Source organism: Anopheles arabiensis, chromosome 3 (assembly GCF_016920715.1).
Source record: "Anopheles arabiensis isolate DONGOLA chromosome 3, AaraD3, whole genome shotgun sequence".
NCBI lineage: Eukaryota > Metazoa > Arthropoda > Insecta > Diptera > Culicidae > Anopheles > Anopheles arabiensis.
Genome location: NC_053518.1, coordinates 5,308,103 through 5,330,262, shown reverse-complemented (window position 1 = coordinate 5,330,262; position 22,160 = coordinate 5,308,103). Strand labels below are relative to the sequence as shown.

Genomic DNA, 22,160 nt, shown 5'->3' with positions numbered 1-22,160 from the left:
AGCGTTTTTGTGCATCAGCATAAGTAATATTGTCTAGTCATGATCGCCCGAACCCGGTTTAGTAAAAGGGCACCACAGATCGCGCATTCCTGCTTTTGAAAAAGGGTTTCATCATCACCAGATATCGTAAGCATTGATTCACATTCACCCTTGTGCGCGCGTGTGTGTGCGTGTGCAATGGTTTTTCGACGATGGATAACAGGTTTACCGGTTTCCTGTGATACATACTAATATTATTGATTGTGGTACCGTCCAGCACACTCCAGCTTAGGAAGAATTCGCGAAGGAAGCGGTGCAGTTCCAGCTGCAATTTTCTTCTTCTACGTTCTTCTATGCGCTTTGCTTTAATCGTTTTATCGTGCTATTGTGCTTTTTTTTGTGTTGTTCGAATTTCTTTACTTAAACGCTAAAACTATACAAAAGAAGCGGGGTCCAGGAGATGTACGTCCTTGTGCGAAGAACTCGATTCCGTGTGGGTACTGGTACTGTGCATCTCGTTTATCGTTTTATCGGGACAGGGTGCTAGTTGTGATCGGGAAGTGAATATAAGCCGGAAAGTGTTAGTGTTCTACATCTACTTGATAAACAAAAACGACCAAGCTCTTGTGAGAGGAGGAATATGATAAATGCATAAGTTTTGCGTCATGGTTCGGTTTTGCTGCTACTCACTGCTTTTGCTCCTGTATCGAACAAACAACGTACTGCAATGTGTGCTACATTCGCTATTGAAAAATACTCATAAGGTCCAGTGCAGAGAAAAAAAAATAAATAGAAGAAACGTAAAAATTGATCCCCAGACCATGAAAACTTACCAACTCGCGTTACGAATGTTACAGGAAAACAGAAGCATTGAATTAGTTTAAAGCCACTAACCCGGGAAAATGCACACATACCATTCAACATATCTACTACTACTACTACAACCGACGAAGGTAGACATTACAGTAGTATCACTATTGAACAATGAGCAACAAAGAAGAACAAGACGAAAAAGGAAGAAAATAATAAATAATAAGAACAACATAAAAGCACAGGAAATGTTAATTAAATCAGCTTTAATAATTAAGAGCAAAAAGAAAAGGCAAAACAGTAATAGATTACCGAACCGTGAAAAACTAGCCAAACATACATGCGAACAAAAAGGAAAACTCGAAAGTAATCATTAAAGCGAGCCCCCCGATAAGTGAAAGTGACAAACGAAAAGGTTAAAAGCTTAAACGAAACAAACAAGCAAACACAAAACCAAACAAAAACAAAACCAATAATACCCCCGAAACAATGAATGCGCAAGTTAGATATGTAAGCAAATTTGGTATAGAAGAAAACAGCACCAACACAAAAAGAACACCCTGGATGGTTTGGATAAGGGCGGGGGAGGTATTAACTTATCGTTAGCATTTACAAACAAAAGTAACATAAAATCGCAGAAAACAAGAAGAATCTCTTACCAACAGTCTGGCGGAACGATTAAGAGACGATTCTTTGGATTCCCCTGCCGTAAATTTAACCCATGATGATGATGTATGTGCGTGTTACACATGTTTTAGCTGCCCCTAGCCAACGTACTATAAAAGAAAAAGTTTATAATCCCAAAACGCGAACTAGAGAGCGAGAAAGGGAGAGAGAGATGGAGAAAGAAAACGAAAATTAGGCGGACCAGTTTGTTATTAAAGTTAAAAAAGTAAAACAACCCCCCCCAAAATGGACGAAATCAGGTGGATAATGAGAGGAGAGGTAAGGTCGGATTTCTAGAATGCTTAGAAGACAGCAACAAAACACCCCCCTCTAAATATACGGATATTTGAAAAAGAAACAGTTTTGGACAACCGAAAACAACGACAGAAGCGTTTCGTTAGCGTAGCTCGATCATCATAAAGGTAGCTTAAAAAAAAGGGGAGGGATTAGGTGGGTAGATTAGGAGTAAGATAAGATCATTATCACAAGCAGGAATTGCGATCAGGGTGAACAAAAAAAAAACGCAACTGAACAAAAACAAAAAAAAGCTAAACTTAAACCAAGCCAAAGCGGAGGGGAGGATATGTGCGAGGTGCAGCCAATGCGCCTAGCACACGTGTGGACGTGTTGCAGTGCGCGTGCGTCAAAGCCAGTAATAACGTTTAGTAATAGTGGAAGGCGGGGTGCGTATCAATTGCGTTTTCCGATCTGTAACGATTTCCGATCGACGTACAATAATTTCTAACCAGGACGAATTACGAACAAAATGAATCACCTCGAATGATAGCTTCCTTGGGTATTTGTTTTTTTTTTTAACATTTTAAGAAAGAATTAAGAAAGACCGTCGTGCATGCAAAAGACGAGTTTCATTGATCCACTATCCATTTCGTTGTGTTTTTGTATGTGTGTGTGTTTAAAACGATACGGTGTTTTCTACTTTCAAAAATGCCATCATGCGATGCTTTTCCTATTTAAAATCCAGTTTATTAAAAAAAAAAGAAACAATAACAGTCATAGGGCTTGTTTTGGAAAGTGGTTCGGAACAACAAAAAAAAAAACAAACACAACAAGAGACTTGTGCCAGAACGTAGCCACCAGGACCAGGTGCAGCATGCAAGAAGAGTTATTAAGATCAAAAGTTTGCAGGGAAAGTAGAAAACCTATAACAAAACAGTTTAAAATAATCAAACCACAATAAATGCTAAAGAAGCAAAAGACGAGAAACGAGTGATGCAACAGAGTAGTAAACAAGAACAGAAAACAACAACACACCACAGGAAGAAAAGCTGCTGCTGTTGTAGTCTGCTGCGTACTACACAGTAAGTTAATAGTTACTAAGAGTCACGCAATGGAACGCTTTTTTGCATAAAATTTAAACAAAACAAAAGCCCAATGTGCTGTTTTAAGCATATGATTACGTGGAAAATGAAGGCAGAAAAGTGTGCAGCTTCTCTCCTCCAGTTGGTCAAGATCAATACGCTCGCAAACCGGAGAGAGAGAGCAGAAGTATAGTCATACAACAGGATATAAGCAAGCAAAGCAAAAAGCATTAATTAAGTAATTATTAGCAAAACAAAAAACATTTAAACATAAGCTAAATATGGAAACACTACTTCTACGGGAACTGCAGAGAGAGAGAGAGAGAGGGACGGAGAAATAAGCAGCGTTTGAACATGAAAAGGGGGGTTTGGGTGAAAGGCGCTATTTAATAAAATTTAACTACAATTTCTCATTGCCTTTTGGTGTGTAGTGTTTGTTTTTCACTGTATTATCACGGTTTTGTTGTCCAATTTCACCTTCTTTCAATTCCTCAGTCAAATGTTTGAAGCTGTAAGCTCTAAACACTTCTTAAGAACGATCCTTAACGATCCTACCAATCCCTGTTATCCCTGTCGCTTTGCCATTCGATACATCTCCGAACCCTTGCGTGCCAGCTGGTCCGCCCGCTCGTTGCCCAAAATGCCACAGTGCGCGTCCACGTGGTTCCACTTGATCTGGATATCGCCCGCACTCAGCTCCCGCTCGAGCTCCATAAAATCGGTCTGGTTTTTAACCGGCCCACCACTGGCCAGCGTCCAGTTGCGCCGCTTCCAGCCGGGCAGCCACTTGGTGATGGCGTTGATCAGGAACTGTGAGTCCGTGTTAACGACCAACCGCCGGATGCCTTGCTGCCGGGCGAGCCGGATCGCTAGCGAGGCGGCCTGTATTTCGCCACAGTTGTTCGTCGCCCGGCCACTGACCGGTTTGGCTGTGTTTCTACAATGAAAGGAACATCGTTGTACTTAACACTCAAACACTTTGGTAACGTTCGAAGACTTACAGTGCATGTCCTTCGGCAAAGTACACGCCCAGCCCGGCAACGGCCCTGGCCGTCCCATTGCCCTCGCACGAACCGTCCGTGTACACGTGCACAAATCCGTCCTCATCCTGCAGGAAGCTGTACTCGCCGTACTTTACCATCTTAGCCACCGCCGTAGGAGCTTTGTCGAGTAGGATGGTTTTCTTCGCCTGCTTGTTAGGCGGTGGAAGTGCTCCGCCAGTCGAGCTCGTGGATGCACTCCGCTTCCCGCTCCAGCTAGGCGCTGTCGGTGGTTTTTTGCCGGTGAGAACACTTCCTCCACCACCATCACGGTTATTATCTATGAACGCGTTTGCTTCTGCTTCGGTCGGAAACTTCTTAAATCGAGCACCGGTAAATCCGCTTACCTGTGCCTGGCATTCGGGCCTGAAATGAAAATGGGTCAGCCATTTAGTAAAACACACACACTTTTTACTCCAAGAAATGCTGTTGCGGAGAGTTGGTTTACCATGTGGAGAATATGCCCACCTGGCGTCCTTTGGCAACGGCGTAGAAAGGCATCCCCGGTAGTGCACGTAGCCCCTGTAGCAGCTGTCTGAGGGACATGCAGCTTGGCAAGGGATCGTAGAAGGCTACGATTCTGAAAGGACTTCCTGGAAACAGCTGGATACTGTTGCCGCCAAAGCTGCTTTGTTTACGTTTGTTCAACTGACAGTTCTGCTGCCAGTACCCAGGCGACAAGACAGCAGCTGCACAATGCGTTAACAAGGCGAAGATGTAACGGATTTTTCAAATCGGAGTTTTGTACTTTTTCTCCTTTTTTATTCTATTTCGCATATTTGGCAACTTATGCAATTGACCAAGAAACTTGTGAAACACTTTTTTATGGCATACAGTCAGCTATTATAGATTTAAGACCAATGGGTACAGCAATTCGATAATTCCTTTAGTTGCTCTCAATACTTATAATAATTAGAAGCTATTTGCGGATATTTCCTATTACGCACAAAAATAATAATTTCAATCAATCTCGCCCGCCTCCAAATCGGACGACAACTCATCCGTGCCCTCTACCTTCAATTGATACGCCTGCAGTATGCTTACATAGGCACCACATGTGCCACTACCACCACCACCGTCCTGTGCATCGTTAGTGCAATTTCCCTCGTCATTAATCTCTTTCAGAACAGCAGCCTCTAACTCTTCCACGTTCGGTTTAACGTCCTCATCCCTTTCCTCGCTAATATCATCGGTCATATCGGCGGTAAACTGTTCCTCGCCCTCGGAAATGTCGTCCAGCCCGAAGTCTTCCTCCTCCGACACGGAGCTGTAATCGCACGCATCCAACGGTTCATCCTTGATGTCGAGCGGTTCCATTTTTATCACCTCCGGCAGCGGTGTGTCCGCTGCTGCCGCTCTGGGCTGTTCCTCTCGTTCCATCTCGCTGTGGGTTCGTTTCAAAGGTCTTTCTTCGGTGGCACGAATCTCACGTTCATCTTCTTCCCCATTGATTGAAGTCATCGATACATCGGAATCGGAGCTAATGTCACTTCCCTCGACCGTGTTGGCGGCCACGGGAGGTTCTTTGCTGGGAGACCTTCTTCTACTGTCGCTGCTACTGCTGCTGCTACTACTACTGCTATCCGACGACCGTGAACGACGGTTTATTTGGTACTGTTTCGGCAGCCGGGCCGATTCGGGCAAAAAGACGGACGCATTCTTTTGCTCCCGTGTTCGTCTTGCTGCCGCTCCTTCCGCCTGCTGCTCACCGGTGCCCTCGTCTTCCTCCAGCTCATCCTCTCCACCCGGTTCCTGCTCACCGTTCGCTCCGGAAGATCCACCTACAGCGGCGGAACCACCACCATCACCTACACCACCACCCCCACCTACTGGTCCACCACGACCACCGAGTCCCCCAGCAGAGCGTGGCACCTTCTGACGCTTCAAACTCTGCGCAATCACTCTGCGCTGATGGTCGAGCTGGGGGAACAAATCCTTCGAGTTTTCCAGCGCCTGCTTCGCCGCGTTCATCTCCGCCTGCTGTATACTGTGCCCATCGGCACACGCCAAACGCTTCCCGCGGAAGTACACCGCCACCGAGTAAACGCGCGTATTCGTGGGCCCGGTACATTCGATCACCTTGTACACGGGAATGTCCGGTTCACCGCCATCCATTGTGCGCAGGGTTAGGCAGCACTGTTGCAGCTTCGACTTCGGGTCATTCCAGTCCTGGTTCATGATAAAGTCCTGCAGTCTCGGGAACAGACACACGTGACAGAACATTTCGCAGTATTCGAGCCCTTTGTCGACGTACAGTGCGCCCAGGAACGCTTCCAGCAGATCGGCACGGTCTTTCGTCTTCAGGTCGGCCTTCGGGTTGGAGTAGACGGCGTACTGCGTCATGCCGAGATCGTCACAAACGACGGCCTGCGTACGATTGTTTACCAGCGAGCTGCGCAACAGCGACAAATGTCCCTCGTGATGCTCAGGGAAGTGCCGGTAGAGATACTCGCTGCAGATCAACTGCAGTACAGTGTCGCCCAGGAACTCGAGGCGCTGATTGGACCCGAGCGTTAGATTGGTGAACCCAATGGAACGATCGGTAAAAGCACGTGCCAGCAGACGAATGTGATTGAACTGTACACCGATGGAATCTTCAAAGCGGGTGAGGGTTTTAAGCATCTCGAACGAATCGATATGATGTCGATCTCCCAGCGGTTCCTGTTCCTGCAGCGGATGAGAAGGATAGTTCACCCATATCCCGCGCAACGTGTCATCCTCCTGGAAGAGTGCGTACGCAAAGACACGATCTGCCACCTCGATACCTCCATCGAGCAGCAGAGCTCCCATTAACGCCTCAAAACAGTTGGCCAGTGCGTGCCTCAGTTCCAGCTCGTGACACAAATCCGACCCGTGCGCGTAAAGCATAAACTCCTCCAGATGTAGCTTCTTCGCCAGCACGGCCAGATGTTGATTCTGCACAATTGCCGCCCTGTACGTGGCCAGCCCACCCTCCTCCAGATCCGGAAACATGTGAAACAGATGAATCGAGGTAATGAACTCTACCACCGCATCGCCCAGAAACTCCAACCGCTCGTTGTGCGTAATGTTGCTGTCCGTTTCGTGCTCCTTCCCGAACCGCGACATAATGCTGATGAGCGTATTGATGCCCCGCTTGCGCGTGTTCATGTAGTGTATCTTACGATCACCGTACTCCGGCTGTCGGATGCCACAGTTCGTTAGGCTGTTCCGTGCGTGGTCCGGATTCGTGCCAAAGTTCTCCTTGTACGACGGGTGCGTCAGCGCAAGCTGCAGCGTGTAACGGTTCGTGAACGTGTAGCCAATGTACCGCTCGAGCACATTCAGCGACCGGTGGAACCGCAAATGCCCGGTCAGCACCGGTATCAGCATGGCGTGCTGCACCATATCGCACATAATGCCCGTCCGATGGAACGCTTTCGCACTGACCGCGATCGTTATGTTGCGCTTCATCCGTCCCTGCATGCGCATCTCCAGCAAGCGGTTCTCTTTCGCCTCCAGCTTCCGCTTGTCCTCGAACGAGGGCTTCGACATGTTTGCAATCAAATGGCGAAACTTGATGTACTCACGCCATGCCTTCTGATACTCGGGATTGCCGGCGTAGCTGAGCTGCGGTGGCCGGATACCAAAGTGCACAATCACCGGATGAACTAACCCGTTCTCGTCGATTGCGTTCGCTTCCGGCACATCGCCCACATTGCGATCCAACTGATCGACCCGCACCGAGCACGGCTTCATGCCCGGATTCGACACCACCATGCCCTTCACATAGTCCACATAGTCCTGCCACTCGTTCTGGCTCATGTCCATCATCTCTTTCAGCATGTCGGGCGGTACCAGTGGCCCCGAATTGTCCAGCAGATAGCGCAACACTTCACTCATCGCCAGCACCTCCTTCCCATTGTCGGGCAGATCGCGCACAAACCGGGGTAGAAAGTGATAGCACGGGCAGGAGCTGTCCTCACCCGACCCAGACGGTTGCACCGTGAAGTCAACGAGCTCAAGCAGCTCCCGGAACAGGTATCGATCGAACAGGTTCAGCTCGCGGATGGTAAAGTTTTCCGGCATTTGCTCCTCGATGTACAGGATCGTGTACTCGATGTTGAACCGGATGACCTTGCAGGTGGGCAGCTCGCCGATCGGTTCGTGCGCCAGCAGCGAGAAGCCCTCGAACAGGAACTCGTGCTGATCGTGCTTGATGATGGTGGGCGTTTTCGTGAGAAAGTTCGTTGGGGGAGAGATCGTAATGCTACCACCAGGAGGAAAGGGAGGACAGTTAAGAAAGTGATCAAGTGGTCGGATGTAAAGCGCCTTACCGGTAATGATACAGCTTGTCGGCATTGTTGGAATTGGGAATGCACTTGGGGAAACCCTCTTCACCCGGATACTTCCCATGCCGGATGCCCGTCCGCCGCGATCGTGCCGAACACCGACACAACGGTCCGTCGTTCATCTCGCCCGGATCATTGTACCACAGATCCACGTGCAGTCGCAGCGGATGCTTAATCTTAGCCGTCAGCTCCTCCATGCTGCACTCATCCTCAAACTCCATCTCCTCGTCTGACGACTCGGAGGAGGACGAACACTTGTCGTGCTTGTGGCGGCACATCTTCATCTTGCGCTTGCGTGGTGGCGGATTGTACGGCGTTTGAGTGGCACGGATGCGTTCCGCCCGCTTGATCAACTCCTCCTCGAACAGCGTGCAAAGGGCGTCGAGTCGGGCCGTCGATTCGACCACCTTGTCCGAGACGCGCTTGTAGTACAGCTCGGCCGGGGAGGAACGTACCCAAAGTGTGCGATCCTCATCGTTGGCCATTTCGGCCAGCTTGCGCGCGATATCCTCAGACGTTTCGCAGTAGTTGCGGCACCATTTTGATAGGATTTCAGCCCTCTCCGTGTCCTGCGTAAAAGAAGGGAGTGTCATAATTGTGCTTGAAATCGATTGAATGCTAATGACTTACCACTTTAAAACGAGAATGTCTCGAACTGGCACGCTCCGACGATGAAGAATTACTGTCCGAATCACGCCGGCAGGAAGCGGAACGATCCGTTCGAGGCGGTCGGCCCAACCGGTCCGTGTTGCTGGGTACAGAGTGTGATCTTCCTGACGGTGCGTATCGGGATGGTGCGGAAGGGCGCGTGTACGAGGCAGTTTTGTGTCCTGCCGAAGAATACGAATGACCGGGATGTTTGTACCCAGTGCCACTGGAAGTGTTCGATTGAACGGGATTATTGCTCGGTGATCCGTAGCGTCTGCCTTGCGGGGGGTACTGTGACCCGCCCGTGCCTTTGTACGGTGGTGGATGGCGCTTGTAAGCATGTTGCTGTGAGGAGGAATGATACGAGCCAGTGTTTGGGGAGTGGCTCCTCTCCGGCCGTTCCCGGGCGTAGTACGGTGCTGGTGGAGGTGGTCGCGTCATGGCGGGCGGAAGACTCGGCGGTGGAAAGTTAAAGTTTGGCATGGTGAATCCAGCGTTACTGTGGCCACTTGCGATTTCCCCGGGCGGAGGAATACCAGTGTGGCCGCCCCGGGGCTGATAATGGTTCTGTCGCTGCTGCGGTGGTGGTGGCGGTGCTGAATAGTTCGGCGGTCTTTGGTGGTTCATTGTTGATGTGGTATAGGAACGTTGAGAAATGAAATTCCACTATTTTGCTACTTAAACACTTAAAGCAAATCTGTAGCACTTAAACTGTACCACTTTTATCCCAAAAAACGCGAGTTTTATTAATTTTTTATGCAAAAACACGGAGCCAGCCGAAGCATGCCGGCGCTGCGCAGCAATGTAAACAAACCCCGGTGAAAAGGCCTCCCCACACAAACCCAACACCCGTCACAATTTGACAGCTCGGTCGGGCGCGTTTATACCGGCCCGACTTCAGCACTTGAAATTGCAAAACAAAGTCCAGAAGTTGCGCACGTTATCGACCGTGCAATTGTGCTACTAATTGCGGTGAAAATACATCACCCTACCGAACGGTCGCAACAGAAACAGCCGGAAAATGGTTCTCCCGTACAATCTGCGTGCGCTTGGCAAACGGTTGCTGCTGAACAAATGGTAACGTAACCGACAACACCGCCCGTCTCCACAGTCGGTGTGTGTGTGTGTGTGTGGGGCAGGGGAATTCCAAACTCACTTCACCCGGGCTGCATGATGTGATAATGTTTTTTGCTTCCCTTTTTTCCCTCCGCACAGCATCGCTTCACACTGGCGAACGTTTGCGAGCGAAACGACGGGCGGCCGGGCAAGCGACCCGGCCGGCACGACGGTGAACGTGCCGTCGAAAGACATCGTCACGCCACTCCCGCCCCTATCGCAGCCCATTCCCGACCTGCCACCGGTACAGTACGCCCGGCCGGGTGATCAGAAGAACGTAACGCAAGTCACACGGCTCAGCAATGGGCTGCGCGTGGCGTCGGAGAACCGCTTCGGACAGTTTTGCACCGTCGGTGTGGTGATTGACTCGGGGCCGCGGTACGAGCTCGCCTTCCCGAGCGGCATTTCCCACTTCCTGGAGAAGCTCGCCTTTCAGTCGACCTCCGAGTACGGGGAGCGTGATGTAATCTTCCGGGAGCTCGAACGGCACGGAGGCATTTGCGACTGCCAGAGCACGCGCGATACGTTCGTGTACGCGGCCAGCGCGGACAGCCGGGGGCTGGAGTCGGTGACGCGCATCCTTTCCGAGGTGGTGCTGCGGCCGCAGCTCTCGATGGATGAGGTGGAGCTGGCCCGGCAGGCGGTACAGTTCGATCTGGAGACGCTCGGAATGCGCCCGGAACAGGAACCGATCGTGATGGATATGGTGCACGCGGCCGCTTACCGCGATAATACGCTCGGCTTTCCCAAGCTGTGCCCTTCCGACAACGTGCCCAAGATTGATCGTGATACGCTGCTGTCGTACTTGCGGCTCCATCACACCCCGGAGCGGATGGTGCTTGCCGGCGTCGGTGTGCCGCACGATGAGCTTGTCCGGCTGGCTGAGCGGTACTTCGTGCAGGGGTCGGCCACGTGGGAAAACGAAAAGAGCCGCTCGTCCAACCCGAAAAGCGTGGACACTTCCATCGCGCAGTATACCGGCGGATCGAAGCTGGAAGAATGTGCCATCCCGGTGTACGCGGCGGTAGGACTGCCCGAGTTGGCACACGTCGTGATTGGGCTGAAGGGTTGCTCGCACCAGGACAAAGATTTCATCGCCGCTTGCGTGCTGAACATGATGATGGGAGGCGGCGGTTCGTTCTCGGCCGGTGGTCCCGGCAAGGGCATGTACACGCGGCTCTACACGAACGTGCTGAACCGGTACCACTGGATGTACAGTGCGACCGCGTACAACCACGCCTACGGTGACACGGGCCTGTTCTGCATCCACGCGACCGCACCACCAACGCACGTGCGCAGCCTGGTGGAGGTCATTACCCGCGAGCTGTTCACGATGCAGTCCCGGCCCGGGGATCAGGAGCTGCGGCGTGCGAAAACGCAACTGCAGTCGATGCTGCTGATGAACCTGGAGGCGCGACCGGTCGTGTTTGAGGATATTGGCCGGCAGGTACTAGCGACCGGAGAGCGTCGTCGACCGGAACATTTCATACAGGAAATTGGTAAGCAGCAAACCCCAAGTTTTTACCCTATGAACAGGTTACCTAACCGTGTGTTGTTCTTTGCAGAGAAAATCACCGCAGAAGACGTACAGAACGTTGCGCGCAAGATGCTTTCCTCTGCACCGGCACTGGCCGCCCGCGGTGAGATTAAGGGCATTCCGGAGGTGAAGGACATCCATTCGGCACTGGCAAACGAGGGACGGTTTCCGGGCAATCGGCGGTTGACGCTGTTTCGATAGATAGCCTTCGCCAAGCGACATCTCTCCATCATCGTTTAGACAAATCTTAGACTCACCACCAAACTGCAACTTTCTGTATTTTTCCAGCCTTTATGATTTTAGCTAGAGTTTGCGATGCGTTTTTTCGGTTGAAACAACAGATTCAGAATCAAGATATGGAAATATACCGTATCCTTACAGACAGCGACACTAAGGAAGTGTGCGTTTGTATGGGTCCTGTCGTGATAATCTAATGTCTGTGTGTTTGTTTCTCTCGTAAAGCAAAGAAGAAATGATCTATTTTTGGAATTTGTGTCTATTTTGTCGCGTCCCTTCGTTCCGCTCAACTTACACACACACGCTGCAAGAAAACGGTGCACAACTTTGTATCGTTTGTTTTATCATTAGCTTATCATTTTCACTACTAGCTCCCCTGCTCGAGTCTCCGTTTGCGTCCCGTAATCATTGAATTCGATACCGTTCACGCAATGGGATGTTGGATAAGTCTTTTTCTGTTCTTCCCTGCACACAATTCAAACCGGTCAAACACATACGACACGCTCCCGAAGCTCATCTTGGCCTCAAGAATAATTTAAAGAATTAAACCCCTCGCCACACATTCCCGATGATGATTGAAAATGGTTCCGCGGTTTGGCTTGTGAATAGAGAAGAACCCCTTTTTTCACTCCAAACACTCCCGCAATGATTGGATGCAGTCTACTTTCGACAATTAAATGGATTCAATGGAGACATAAAACAAATCAGCTAAAACGTTTAAACCCACGTGACACCAACAAGCAGCTTAGAAGGGGTACGTAAATGCAACTAAAGTAAACTATTCTAATGTGCCCCCGGGAGCCGTCTTACCTACATTGCAATTCGATTCGAATTCTAGCTCCGTATTGCTCTCCTTCCCGATTGTTTTCGTGAAATACTAACGAACGATTCCTCAACATCGAAACCAATGTTGTTTAAACCTGGCTGCAAAATCAAACTCTGCTCTTCAACGATCGTGTGGTGCGCAGTATTTGCTGTGAACTCTTGTGCAACCTCTTGGCATGAGGTGGGGGGCAGGAGATGTTTTGAATGGTCGTCGATCCATCCTGCCTCCCCAATTGCCGCCATATCTTATTTACCCGCAACGGCAAGCGCATTAAGTAATAATGTCCGTCTTTCCACGCGTTTCACCAAACAGAAACGAGCAAACGCGATCGACTAGGTACGCCAGCACCATATCCGCTATCAGCACGCCAACGAGTATCCGCCGGAACTGGAAGAAAACAGACAACAATCAGTTAAAAATGCAGTTTTAAAAGGAATTACACGGGCTTCCAGCGATTCATATTTCCAATATGTACAACATTTTTCATTGATTGCAAGATGTTTTTCAAACGATTTCCAATGATTTTCAACACGCTAGCAAGCAGGATTGAATTTGACAGTTCTCTGTGATGTGTTGAAAATCATGTGTAGGAGCTGATATTTTATTACACTGTTTTCCGGGTCAATTTTCAATGTGAACAGCATTATTTAAGAGTTGCAAGATGTTTTTCAACAGCTTTCATTATTTGTGACAGCTGGGCTGTTGAAAAAACCCTCTCGCTCGATTGTTGAATAATGACGTTCACATTAGATACGGACCTCGGACACAATGTATGATGCAAATACACCGATTTGACAGCTGTTGAAAAACATCTTGCAGATAATGCATAATGATGTGCACATTCGAAATCTTGGCTTGGAAAACCTTGTACTGCAGGGGTTAAAAGCACTCACATCGGCATCAAAGTCAATCACTTCAAACATCTCGAGCAGATCGGGCACAATGCCCAACGCCAGGCAGAACACGATCGCGCTCGAGCTGAAGATCGCGTACGACAGCAAACGATTCTCGCGCAAGCTCTCCATAAACGGATGGCCCTTGTAGTTGACCGCTACGGTAGCGATCTGCATCGCGATGCCGATAATGTACACCGTGCTGTTAACGATGTTCGGCTCAAACTCTTGCTTCTCGTCCGGTGCTAGGTCCACGTTTAGCTTCACTTTTCCTTCCCTGTGGAGAGAACAACACACACATATCATTAATTAGAAGCTGCGATGAAAATCTATTCAACAGAAACTTACCGTGGAGGTGTTCGCGCATTGGCTTCGTGCACCATGTAGATCAAGGCAGAGAAGTGGACCGCAAACTGGGCCAGAATCGTCGTCACCGAGTACAGATTGAAGATGTTTGGCAGGGGCGCTTGTTTCGACAGCACCTTCAGCGGCTTGGACCGGGTGATGAACAGAAAACAGGCCGCCGTCAGCAGGCCGTGCAGGGTGAGCTGAGCGTCGCTATGCTTCACACCGTCGATGTACAGCACCGACTGGCAGTAGGCGGAGATGAGCGCGTTCAGTGCAAGGATTTTGAACATCTGCAACGTCGTCACCAACGTGCATCGTCCCTGCTTGATGATGTGACACACTGGAATGGGGTAATTTTTATATTTAAAAAACGCACATCTTTGCCATGCCATTCTACTACCATCCGCACTTACCGCAATTGATCGATGTCAGCCTGCTCGTGAACGGTGCGGCAATACTCGCATCGCCCAGCTTCACTATCTGCACCTGCTCCTCGTCCATCTCCTTCAGCGCCTTCTGCAGCCGTTCCTGCGCCGCGCTCTGATTTTCCCGCGCACGCATAATCGCCCGTTCGCGTGGTGTTAGCTGCCGCCGATTATTGCTACCATCCTCGATCGCTCCCGCACTGGGTCCGCTCGCTTTCAGTGCCTTCTTTTTCTCCTCCTTCTCCTCCTGCTGCTCGCGCTGCTGCTTGCGCTCCGAGCGCGAGGGCATGTGGCTCAACAGGGACACGCCGACGTGCGCGTGCTTGAGCGCTCCCACATCGTTCGTTCCGTCGCCACACATGAGCGTATAGTAGCCCAGCTTTTTCAGCGTCGTTAGCACGTACTCTTTCTGCTTCGGGGCAAAGCGCGCAAACACCGTCGCGTACGGTATGAGCTGCTGCAGGTACGCGTGACGTTCGCGACCGAGATACTGCAGCCCTTCGCCGGTTATGCAAAAGTCGTACTCTTTGTACAGCTCCTTAACCGTTCGTGAATCTAGCGGCAGTCGTAGCTCCCGGTTGATAGACTCCCAGTGCCATTCGCCCGCGCCCGCCGTGCTTCCGTTAAGCTCTTCCGGTGGCGTAAGAATGACGATCGTTCTCCGGCTGAATCGAAGCTCCTTTGCGACGTGACACGCCGTCAGCGGATTGTCCCCCGTGATCATCATCACCTTGTGCGACGCTTGTATGATTTCCTTGATTGCGTACTTCGAGTCCGGCTTCAGCGGGCAGGAGATGATGATGAATCCCGCAAACTCAAGATCACGCTCCACATCATCGCGCTTCAGCTCCCGCACGGTGTTGTTGTCCAGCGTGCCGAAGCTCTTGTAGCCCAGCGCAAGCACGCGGGCACCACGGCGCGAATACTCCAGATACGTACGCTCGTAATGCTCGGGGACGGTCTTTAGCATCTTCACGATCACTTCCGGCGCTCCCTTTACCGTGCCGATGTAGCACGTTTCGTTCGAGAACGGCATCAGATAGCCGGCCAGCACCGACATACGCTTCAGGGAGGAGGAAAAGTGAAACCGATGGTAGATTCGTAGCGCTTTGAACTTGCCACGCTTCGGCACGCACGAGTCACCCTTCGTAAGGTTCCAATCGATCGCCGTCAGCGTGGCTTTCTCCAGCGGATCACCCACCAGGCCTTCGTCGAGCTGTACGAGCGAATGGCAAGATCCGAGTACGTGGGCCGTCGCTTCCGGAATCTCACCGATCGGTACGATCGAGGTATCCTGCTTGAGACCGGCAACACCTTCCACCAGCAGGTTGTCGCTCGTCAACGTTCCCGTCTTGTCGAAGCAGCAAATCTGCACCTTGCCGGCAAACGGCATGCGGAACGGCTCCGTACAGTACACGTACACCTTGGACAGCTGTAGCAGGGACGTGTTGACCGCTAGCGACAGTTCAATCGGTAGATCCGGTGGAATGATCGACGTAAGGATGAGCGTACACTCCAGGAACAGCTTGTACCGGTTGCGCTCCGGATCCTCCGTCCCCTTGATCCATACGTACGTGGCGGCGGCAACCGCAAACACGAGCAGGAACAGAATGAACGCGAACGTTTCGAGATTGTTCTCGGTGACGCGCTTCACACCGAACAGAATCGTGCGCAGCAGCTTGCCCTGGGATGTGTTGAAGCCCGTGCGCAGCACGTACCCGATGCACCCATTGTCCGGCGAGCGCATCGCACCCTTGCTCGGGGCAGAATGTTGTACGACCTTCGTGCCGCGGAACAGCACGTGCAGCTTGCCGTCCGCCTCGATGTCGAGCACCTTGTTATGCTCGTCCGTGTTGTTCTCGAGCGATTCCTTCATCTGCGGCACCGACTCGCCGGTAAGCATGCTTTCGTCCACGATGCACGAGCCGCGTATGAGCAGCAGATCGCACGGTACGATGTTTTCGTCCTGCGAGCGCGTTACCGACACGAGATCGCCCGGCACCAGCTTGGCGGAGCTTATCGGACGCCAGCGCCGGTTGCGGAACACGTTGATCTGGTACGGTTTGTTGCCCATCTTGCGGATCTCCGACAGGCTGCGGAGCTGCTGCTGCACCAGCACACACTCGAAGATGACGAGCATGCAGAGGGTGAACAGGGAGTAGTACATGTACTCGTCCAGGCACCACAGCAGCACGGAGAATATCTGAAACACGAAGAACGGTGCCGTGGCACGCTCCTTGAACAGTTCGAGAAATTCCGGCACCACCATCTCCATCTCGTTGTCGCCGTAGGTGGCTTGCGCGAGCGTTACGTCCGCATCGTCCAGGTGGCCCTTCGACTCGAAGTACTCCTCGTACGTTTTGTGGATGGGAAACTCGACGCTCCGGAACTGGGCCTTGTTCGGGTCCCAGATGTATTTGGTTTTTTGAAACAAAAACCAGTACGTGAGTTCGCCGTCCAGCTTCGCATCTCCTTCCGCCTTCGTCTGGCGAATGCGCACCAACTCCGAGGAGCCATTGTTTTCGGTCGGCACAACCTTCACGACCGCTCCGGCACACGGCACTTTCGTTCGGCGGCAGTTGAGGAATGTTTGCACGTGCACGCTCCAGAAGCAGCACAGACACACGAAGATCTGCGTGAAGCCAATGCCGGCAAGAAACAGCAGCCCGGCATCCTGGTACTCCTCGATTCCGTAAACAAACACCCACAGGTACAGCCAGAGTGCGTACACGACCATGAACGGCATCACGGCACCGCTCAGCACCACCGGCAGCGGGATGTGTATCGTTGCATACTGGACCAGCTCATCCAGCGAGCCGCTGCCGGCTGTTAGACGCTTCGTTCCGGTACCCATGGTGGACGTGACGTGGTCTTTCCGTGAGTTTTGGCAGGTGAGATTTCCTTCAGATGGTGCGGACACCTTCGCCTTAAGAAACTAGCCCCGTCCGCCAACCGGTGCTAACACGGTGGGTTTGAGGGGAAATGAATACTTTTGTCACAACCTCGACGTTTTGAAGGATTTGCTCCGACGGTGGGGAGTCGAAATCACACACGCACGCACATACGATAAAAAAAACCCTAAAACCGAACCATCGCTGTACGCCGGACTCCCGGGAGAATCGCTGCTGCTGCCAACTACCCGACACGTGATTGCCGGGCCGGGAAACGGGTGTGCGGTCCTGTGCGGATTGAAACGACGAACACAACAGTAGTGCCAGCTGCCAGACACAAACGAAAATGCACGGCGGTAAGCTTTTCCGATGGTAAATACCGGAAAGCACGGATTTTTCACCGAGAAGAAATCGTCGTGGCAGTAAACTCGTCACAAGTTTTCTTTTTGTTGCTTTTCTTCCTTTGACAGTTGGTGATGTTAATGTGCAGTTACACGGTGCCATGAGTTTGACAGTCGTAGAAGCGCTAATTTATGAAAATGTGAAAGAATTCGTAATTTAATGAGCAAGGATTTATCATATTTCGACAAAAGAGCTAAATTTTTCAATTTTTTCAGGAAAAAGAATTGCAAATATTTCCAAAACATTATCCATTTCCCACCAACGTACGTGTAGACACCGCTGCATGTTTGACGTTTGGAGTTGTTTTCTTCTCTACGACATAAACAAACCACAGCAAAAAAACCGTGCGTGCGTTCGTTTTGTACGCTCGCCGGTTAAATGTAGCTAATAATTACGTGCAATAAAAGAAAACAGGTGGTATCGAGCTTGCGGACAACCGGCCGGAGTGTTCTACCAATCGGAAATGGATAAATCGGCACCCGAATCTCCGCTGAAGATGCTGCTCAGCTCGGCACCACGCCAGGCTGGCACATCAATCGGGCAGACAGTGAAAGTAAGTGGCATGTTCTGAGTGAAAAACACTCCTAAATTGAATGGTTTTTCCTTCGAGCATTTATAATCTGTATCTATCGTTTAATTTGCAGCAACCTCCACAAGCGGGCATACAGATGCAAACACCCGTACCCACTGGACCACAGGAAGCAATCAACTCGGTGCTTGTAAGGTAATATTTCTGGTTACTTTGCTGAAGTACTAATAGTTATAAAATCGTTTTTCCCTGTTTTGTGAGTATTTTTAAGGTATTTCTAACATCTTCAGTCACAAAACCATGTGATAAACACATAATTCTAACCATTTCCCATGAACAGTAGCCATAATGCTTCCTTTTCTATGGATCCCTTTCTCATTTATATCCGTTTTGCAATACCTTCACTATACGTAAACTCCTCTCCAAATAAACCTGATGTGATATTAAAATCCCACCCCACCCCCAAACAGAAACTGTGTCGCGACGGTCAGTGTGGGCTGTGAGCTAAACCTAAAAACGATCAATTTCCGCACGCGCAACTCGGAGTACAACCCGTCCCGATTTCACGGTGTCGTCATGCGGATACGGGACCCACGCTGCACCGCACTGGTGTTCCGCTCCGGCAAAGTCATCTGCACCGGGGCAAAGAACGAACAGCAGGCACACCTCGGGCTGCGCAAGTTTGTCCGCATCATCCAGAAGCTCGGGTTCGACGTCAAGTTCCTAGACTTTAAGGTACAGAATCTGGTAGCGACGGCGGACCTGCGATTTCCCATCCGGCTGGAAAACCTTAACCAGGTGCACGGGCAGTTCAGCTCGTACGAGCCGGAACTGTTCCCGGGGCTTATCTATCGGATGGTGAAACCGCGCGTTGTGCTGTTAATATTCGTGAATGGAAAGATCGTTTTTACCGGTGCTAAAAATCAGCGAGAGATTCACGAAAGCTTAGAAAACATTTACCCAATCTTGCAAAGCTTCCGCAAGAACTAGATTTCCCCCCGTCAACCACAGGCAGGTGTGCATTTTGTTGTTTTGTTGGCTTCTCACAGAGCCGTTAGGGAAGGAAACGCATTTGGTGCACTTTTTAATTCGGAAATTTTTGCTAATAAGTTAAACTCAATTGTAATGTTTTTTGATTGCATATACATATTAAAATAAAATATACTCTTATTTAACGTCGTAATGCACCATGGTCGAAGGACCAAAACTTAAAAATGCCGAAAATAATTAGTAATTCATCCCTCATTGAAGCATTTTTTCCGATAATAATGACCCATAAATAAGCGAATAAGTGGTTCTAATATTGTGAGCTTTTCGTAACGACAAATCAATTCATTCCGACCCCCAAGTCCCGTCGCAAAAATAGAAACCCCAGCACTGGAGGAAAGCAACCCTCGGAAATCAATTCCATTTTGGCGACGCGCGGAAGTTGAATGAATTCGTTATGTCCCCCATCGTTTTGCGTGTACGTGTCCCTCATGTGTGAGCGTGCACATGTGTGTGTGTGTGTGGCGTGGATTATGCTGTGCAAGACGCCACACGCCGGCCAGCAACAGCGATGTGGCGCGAGAGTGTATAAAATTCCTACCCCCGAGTATGGGAGAGGGAAAGGGCTACACCATCACGGCTCCTGGAAGTCTGAAGTCGTGCAGTTGACTGACGCAAAAGTTTTGTCACCAAGAGCATTTGCCATCATTGCTATGCAATGATCATCGGCTGGATGGTTGGGTGACAAAGGGAAAAGAGGAGAGAGAGAGAGAAAGGAACCCGAATGTAGAATAGCACGGAACATGAGCTCATGCTGTGATTTTTGACGCTTTTTTCTACCGATTCTACAGGACGAAGGAAGAAGGCTACTGTCGTTGGCCGGGGACGACTGCCATCCATTTTAGAATGGAAGACACACACACGCACTCGAAAGAGCATATAGACGCTCGAAGTGGCGGTGACCAAGTGTTTGCCAACTGCAACCCGAACGAATCCGACTGACGGTGTGTTGAGTTCATATCTTATGCGATCGGCGAGCTTTTCGTTGCTGCTGCTGGTGGTGTTTGCAAGTGGGATGGTGGTCCATTGATTCGATTTTTGGAATGTGTCCTAAATGTGGTGCCAAAGGAGCAGTAAAAGCGAGCGTCTTCAAACCGTGACTACTTAAAAATAGATCCCCTGTGTATCCCCACGCCGAACTGCCCCTAGCAGTGACGCTGACGGCAAGCAGAGAATGGCAAAAAATCAATTTAACCCACCGCGACTTGTTAATAAATATTGCACAACTGCGACCGGGGTGGAAGTTGCCCACCCCCTCCCCAGTGTCATTGGTTCCGTTCTGGAAGCGGTTCCTCCCTTGTGCAGTTTCCTCGTTCCAGGTCGTTGAACGAACCGCCCCAACCCAGCTAAGCTGTCCCATCCCAGCTGTGCATCGGCGACAGCATAAACTGCAGAATAATTTCTACCGCTAAACCCCACAAGGGAAATGGCATTTGAGTGCAATCGGGAAGCGGGAAGCGCATTAAATTCGCATTCCTTCCTCATCACCGGCACACCGAGTATGATTGAATAGCTATTATGTTGAGCGAATGACGAGGAATTGGGTCAGCACTATGTTGGGGGGTTTGTGCTCCCAACTTCCCACACCGGCTTAGTAACTACGGGGCGGGAATATTCGGGAGGCAATGGCGTTGAAGCTTTAGTGACCGACAAGTTAAGTGCCGGTGTCATCAATGTGCAAGTCATTTCCGAATTACCCAGCCGAAGCGATAATAAATGGCTGGTAAATGGAAGGAAAATTAAGCTACTACTCCCACATTTTTACGAGTAATACGACATGAAGCACATTTAATTAGTGGCTGTGGCCATTGTTTCGAAGGAGTGCACAGGGGGAAAAGCGAACGATCGACGGCAACAACCTTTTCCACTGCGTTGGAAGATTAATAGTTATGATTGGTGGTACCAAATTGTGGGTGGAGTGGAAGGTGTACGAGGTTCATAAAGTTTTTGGGGCAGGGTGAAATGGGATGAAATATAAAAGAAGTTATTTGGCGGAAATTGGAAATCGCGGCTCCGTACGCTCTTCCACTTAACGATCGGAATGAGCTATATCTTTTTAGTGTTATTTCGTTTCGGATAGCATTGTGTTCAGAAATTGACGTCTAAAGTGCAGAAGAGTTGGGTAGAAATACAACACAACTCACATAAATACTTCAAGTTCTTTAATATCATATTCTACGCTAAGAAGTGGAGCCAATTAGTAGCCCCCAACAAGAGCTCTCCACTTAGCTTACCCATTAAATGCACTGATCGCCAACATGTCTGTACTGAGTACAAATTTCAAACCGAGATTCATTGAAGTTCTTCAACAGATTGCAGAAGTTTATTGATACAATATGGTGGGTCAGAAGATAATCTCTTCAGCCAAAATTATATATCTTTAGTATGGTTCACATCATTCAATAATATAATTGCTAATGTGGCCCCTCTAAACTCTCTAGAGCTCTACATTAGTGTTGGGTTTTCATGACTCTTTCGATGAGATTTATTCATATGAATCTTCAGTGATGAGTGATTTGAATCTCGATTTGACTCTTCAAAAATTCATGAAACTGTAAAGATTCATGAATCTCCAAGGATTTATGAATCTCGAGAGATATATGAATCTTCAAAGATTCATGAATCTAAAAGATTAATAAATCCATTAAAATTCATATTTCTCCAGGGATTAACGAATCTTTAGAGATGTATGATTTGCAAAAAAGTTAATTTGTGCGGTCTCACCAAACAACATCCTCAACATCTTAAACAACACCTTAAACCCGTCGTGGCTTTAACTTGCGAACGTGTGAACTTGCCAAGAAGTCTCGAAAGCTTGTATAGGATGGCATGAACATGTAGGTTCTTGCTTCAAAAAGAAGAATAATGAGAAGTTCAAGCTCTATAAATTTTTGGAGATGTATAAAATCATGAGATTCATGAATCCCTAGAGATATGAATCTTTTGAAATTCATGAATCTTTCGAGATTCAGGAGTCTTTTGAGATTCATCAATCTTTGGTGATTTTCAAGAATATTTGGAGATTCATGAATCTTTGCACTTTCGCAGCTAAAGTAAGTTATGAAGGACATTGAACATATTGCTTTTATTTTCAGTAACCACCTCGCGATGCTCTCTCCAAATACTTGGACCATTTG

At 49.5% G+C, this 22,160-nt stretch overlaps 5 protein-coding genes across 5 annotated transcripts; 2 read left to right on the top strand and 3 right to left on the bottom strand.

Annotated features, from left to right (window-relative positions):
- Positions 1-2,982: 2,982 nt before the first annotated feature.
- On the bottom strand, positions 2,983-4,469 carry LOC120902352 (ribonuclease H1). Its single transcript, XM_040311040.1, has 3 exons — positions 4,263-4,469; positions 3,776-4,180; positions 2,983-3,711 (listed from the first exon to the last, which is right to left on the bottom strand). Exons 1-3 carry the CDS (start codon positions 4,358-4,360, stop codon positions 3,339-3,341), a joined length of 876 nt encoding a protein of 291 aa, XP_040166974.1. The 5' UTR covers positions 4,361-4,469; the 3' UTR covers positions 2,983-3,338.
- Positions 4,470-4,679: 210 nt separating this feature from the next.
- On the bottom strand, positions 4,680-9,600 carry LOC120902348 (ribonuclease 3). The gene is made up of 3 exons (XM_040311034.1): positions 8,755-9,600; positions 8,110-8,693; positions 4,680-8,042 (listed from the first exon to the last, which is right to left on the bottom strand). The coding sequence occupies exons 1-3, from the start codon at positions 9,397-9,399 to the stop codon at positions 4,775-4,777; spliced, it is 4,497 nt and encodes a 1,498-aa protein (XP_040166968.1). The 5' UTR covers positions 9,400-9,600; the 3' UTR covers positions 4,680-4,774.
- A 66-nt stretch (positions 9,601-9,666) lies between these two features.
- LOC120902350 (mitochondrial-processing peptidase subunit alpha) lies at positions 9,667-11,859 on the top strand. Its single transcript, XM_040311037.1, has 3 exons — positions 9,667-9,849; positions 9,988-11,387; positions 11,454-11,859. Exons 1-3 carry the CDS (start codon positions 9,794-9,796, stop codon positions 11,624-11,626), a joined length of 1,629 nt encoding a protein of 542 aa, XP_040166971.1. The 5' UTR covers positions 9,667-9,793; the 3' UTR covers positions 11,627-11,859.
- A 42-nt stretch (positions 11,860-11,901) lies between these two features.
- LOC120902349 (endoplasmic reticulum transmembrane helix translocase) lies at positions 11,902-17,513 on the bottom strand. The gene is made up of 4 exons (XM_040311036.1): positions 14,143-17,513; positions 13,730-14,069; positions 13,382-13,658; positions 11,902-12,875 (listed from the first exon to the last, which is right to left on the bottom strand). The coding sequence occupies exons 1-4, from the start codon at positions 17,006-17,008 to the stop codon at positions 12,759-12,761; spliced, it is 3,600 nt and encodes a 1,199-aa protein (XP_040166970.1). The 5' UTR covers positions 17,009-17,513; the 3' UTR covers positions 11,902-12,758.
- A 230-nt stretch (positions 17,514-17,743) lies between these two features.
- LOC120902353 (TBP-related factor) lies at positions 17,744-19,159 on the top strand. Its single transcript, XM_040311041.1, has 3 exons — positions 17,744-18,000; positions 18,092-18,171; positions 18,447-19,159. The coding sequence occupies exons 1-3, from the start codon at positions 17,911-17,913 to the stop codon at positions 18,964-18,966; spliced, it is 690 nt and encodes a 229-aa protein (XP_040166975.1). The 5' UTR covers positions 17,744-17,910; the 3' UTR covers positions 18,967-19,159.
- Positions 19,160-22,160: the final 3,001 nt, after the last annotated feature.

Coding starts and splice junctions, on each gene's coding strand:
- LOC120902352 (XM_040311040.1), bottom strand. CDS start 4,360: ATGTCCCTCAGACAGCTGCTACAGGGGCTACGTGCACTACCGGGGATG. Junction 4,181..4,262: donor GTGGGCATATTCTCCACATG/GTAAACCAACTC, acceptor TTTTCATTTCAG/GCCCGAATGCCAGGCACAGG. Junction 3,712..3,775: donor TTTGCCGAAGGACATGCACT/GTAAGTCTTCGA, acceptor CTTTCATTGTAG/AAACACAGCCAAACCGGTCA.
- LOC120902348 (XM_040311034.1), bottom strand. CDS start 9,399: ATGAACCACCAAAGACCGCCGAACTATTCAGCACCGCCACCACCACCG. Junction 8,694..8,754: donor GACATTCTCGTTTTAAAGTG/GTAAGTCATTAG, acceptor TCTTTTACGCAG/GACACGGAGAGGGCTGAAAT. Junction 8,043..8,109: donor GACAAGCTGTATCATTACCG/GTAAGGCGCTTT, acceptor TCCTGGTGGTAG/CATTACGATCTCTCCCCCAA.
- LOC120902350 (XM_040311037.1), top strand. CDS start 9,794: ATGGTTCTCCCGTACAATCTGCGTGCGCTTGGCAAACGGTTGCTGCTG. Junction 9,850..9,987: donor CGGTTGCTGCTGAACAAATG/GTAACGTAACCG, acceptor CCCTCCGCACAG/CATCGCTTCACACTGGCGAA. Junction 11,388..11,453: donor ACATTTCATACAGGAAATTG/GTAAGCAGCAAA, acceptor TGTTCTTTGCAG/AGAAAATCACCGCAGAAGAC.
- LOC120902349 (XM_040311036.1), bottom strand. CDS start 17,008: ATGGGTACCGGAACGAAGCGTCTAACAGCCGGCAGCGGCTCGCTGGAT. Junction 13,659..13,729: donor AATGCGCGAACACCTCCACG/GTAAGTTTCTGT, acceptor TTCTCTCCACAG/GGAAGGAAAAGTGAAGCTAA. Junction 12,876..13,381: donor TGATTGACTTTGATGCCGAT/GTGAGTGCTTTT, acceptor GTTTTCTTCCAG/TTCCGGCGGATACTCGTTGG.
- LOC120902353 (XM_040311041.1), top strand. CDS start 17,911: ATGGATAAATCGGCACCCGAATCTCCGCTGAAGATGCTGCTCAGCTCG. Junction 18,001..18,091: donor CAATCGGGCAGACAGTGAAA/GTAAGTGGCATG, acceptor TTTAATTTGCAG/CAACCTCCACAAGCGGGCAT. Junction 18,172..18,446: donor ATCAACTCGGTGCTTGTAAG/GTAATATTTCTG, acceptor ACCCCCAAACAG/AAACTGTGTCGCGACGGTCA.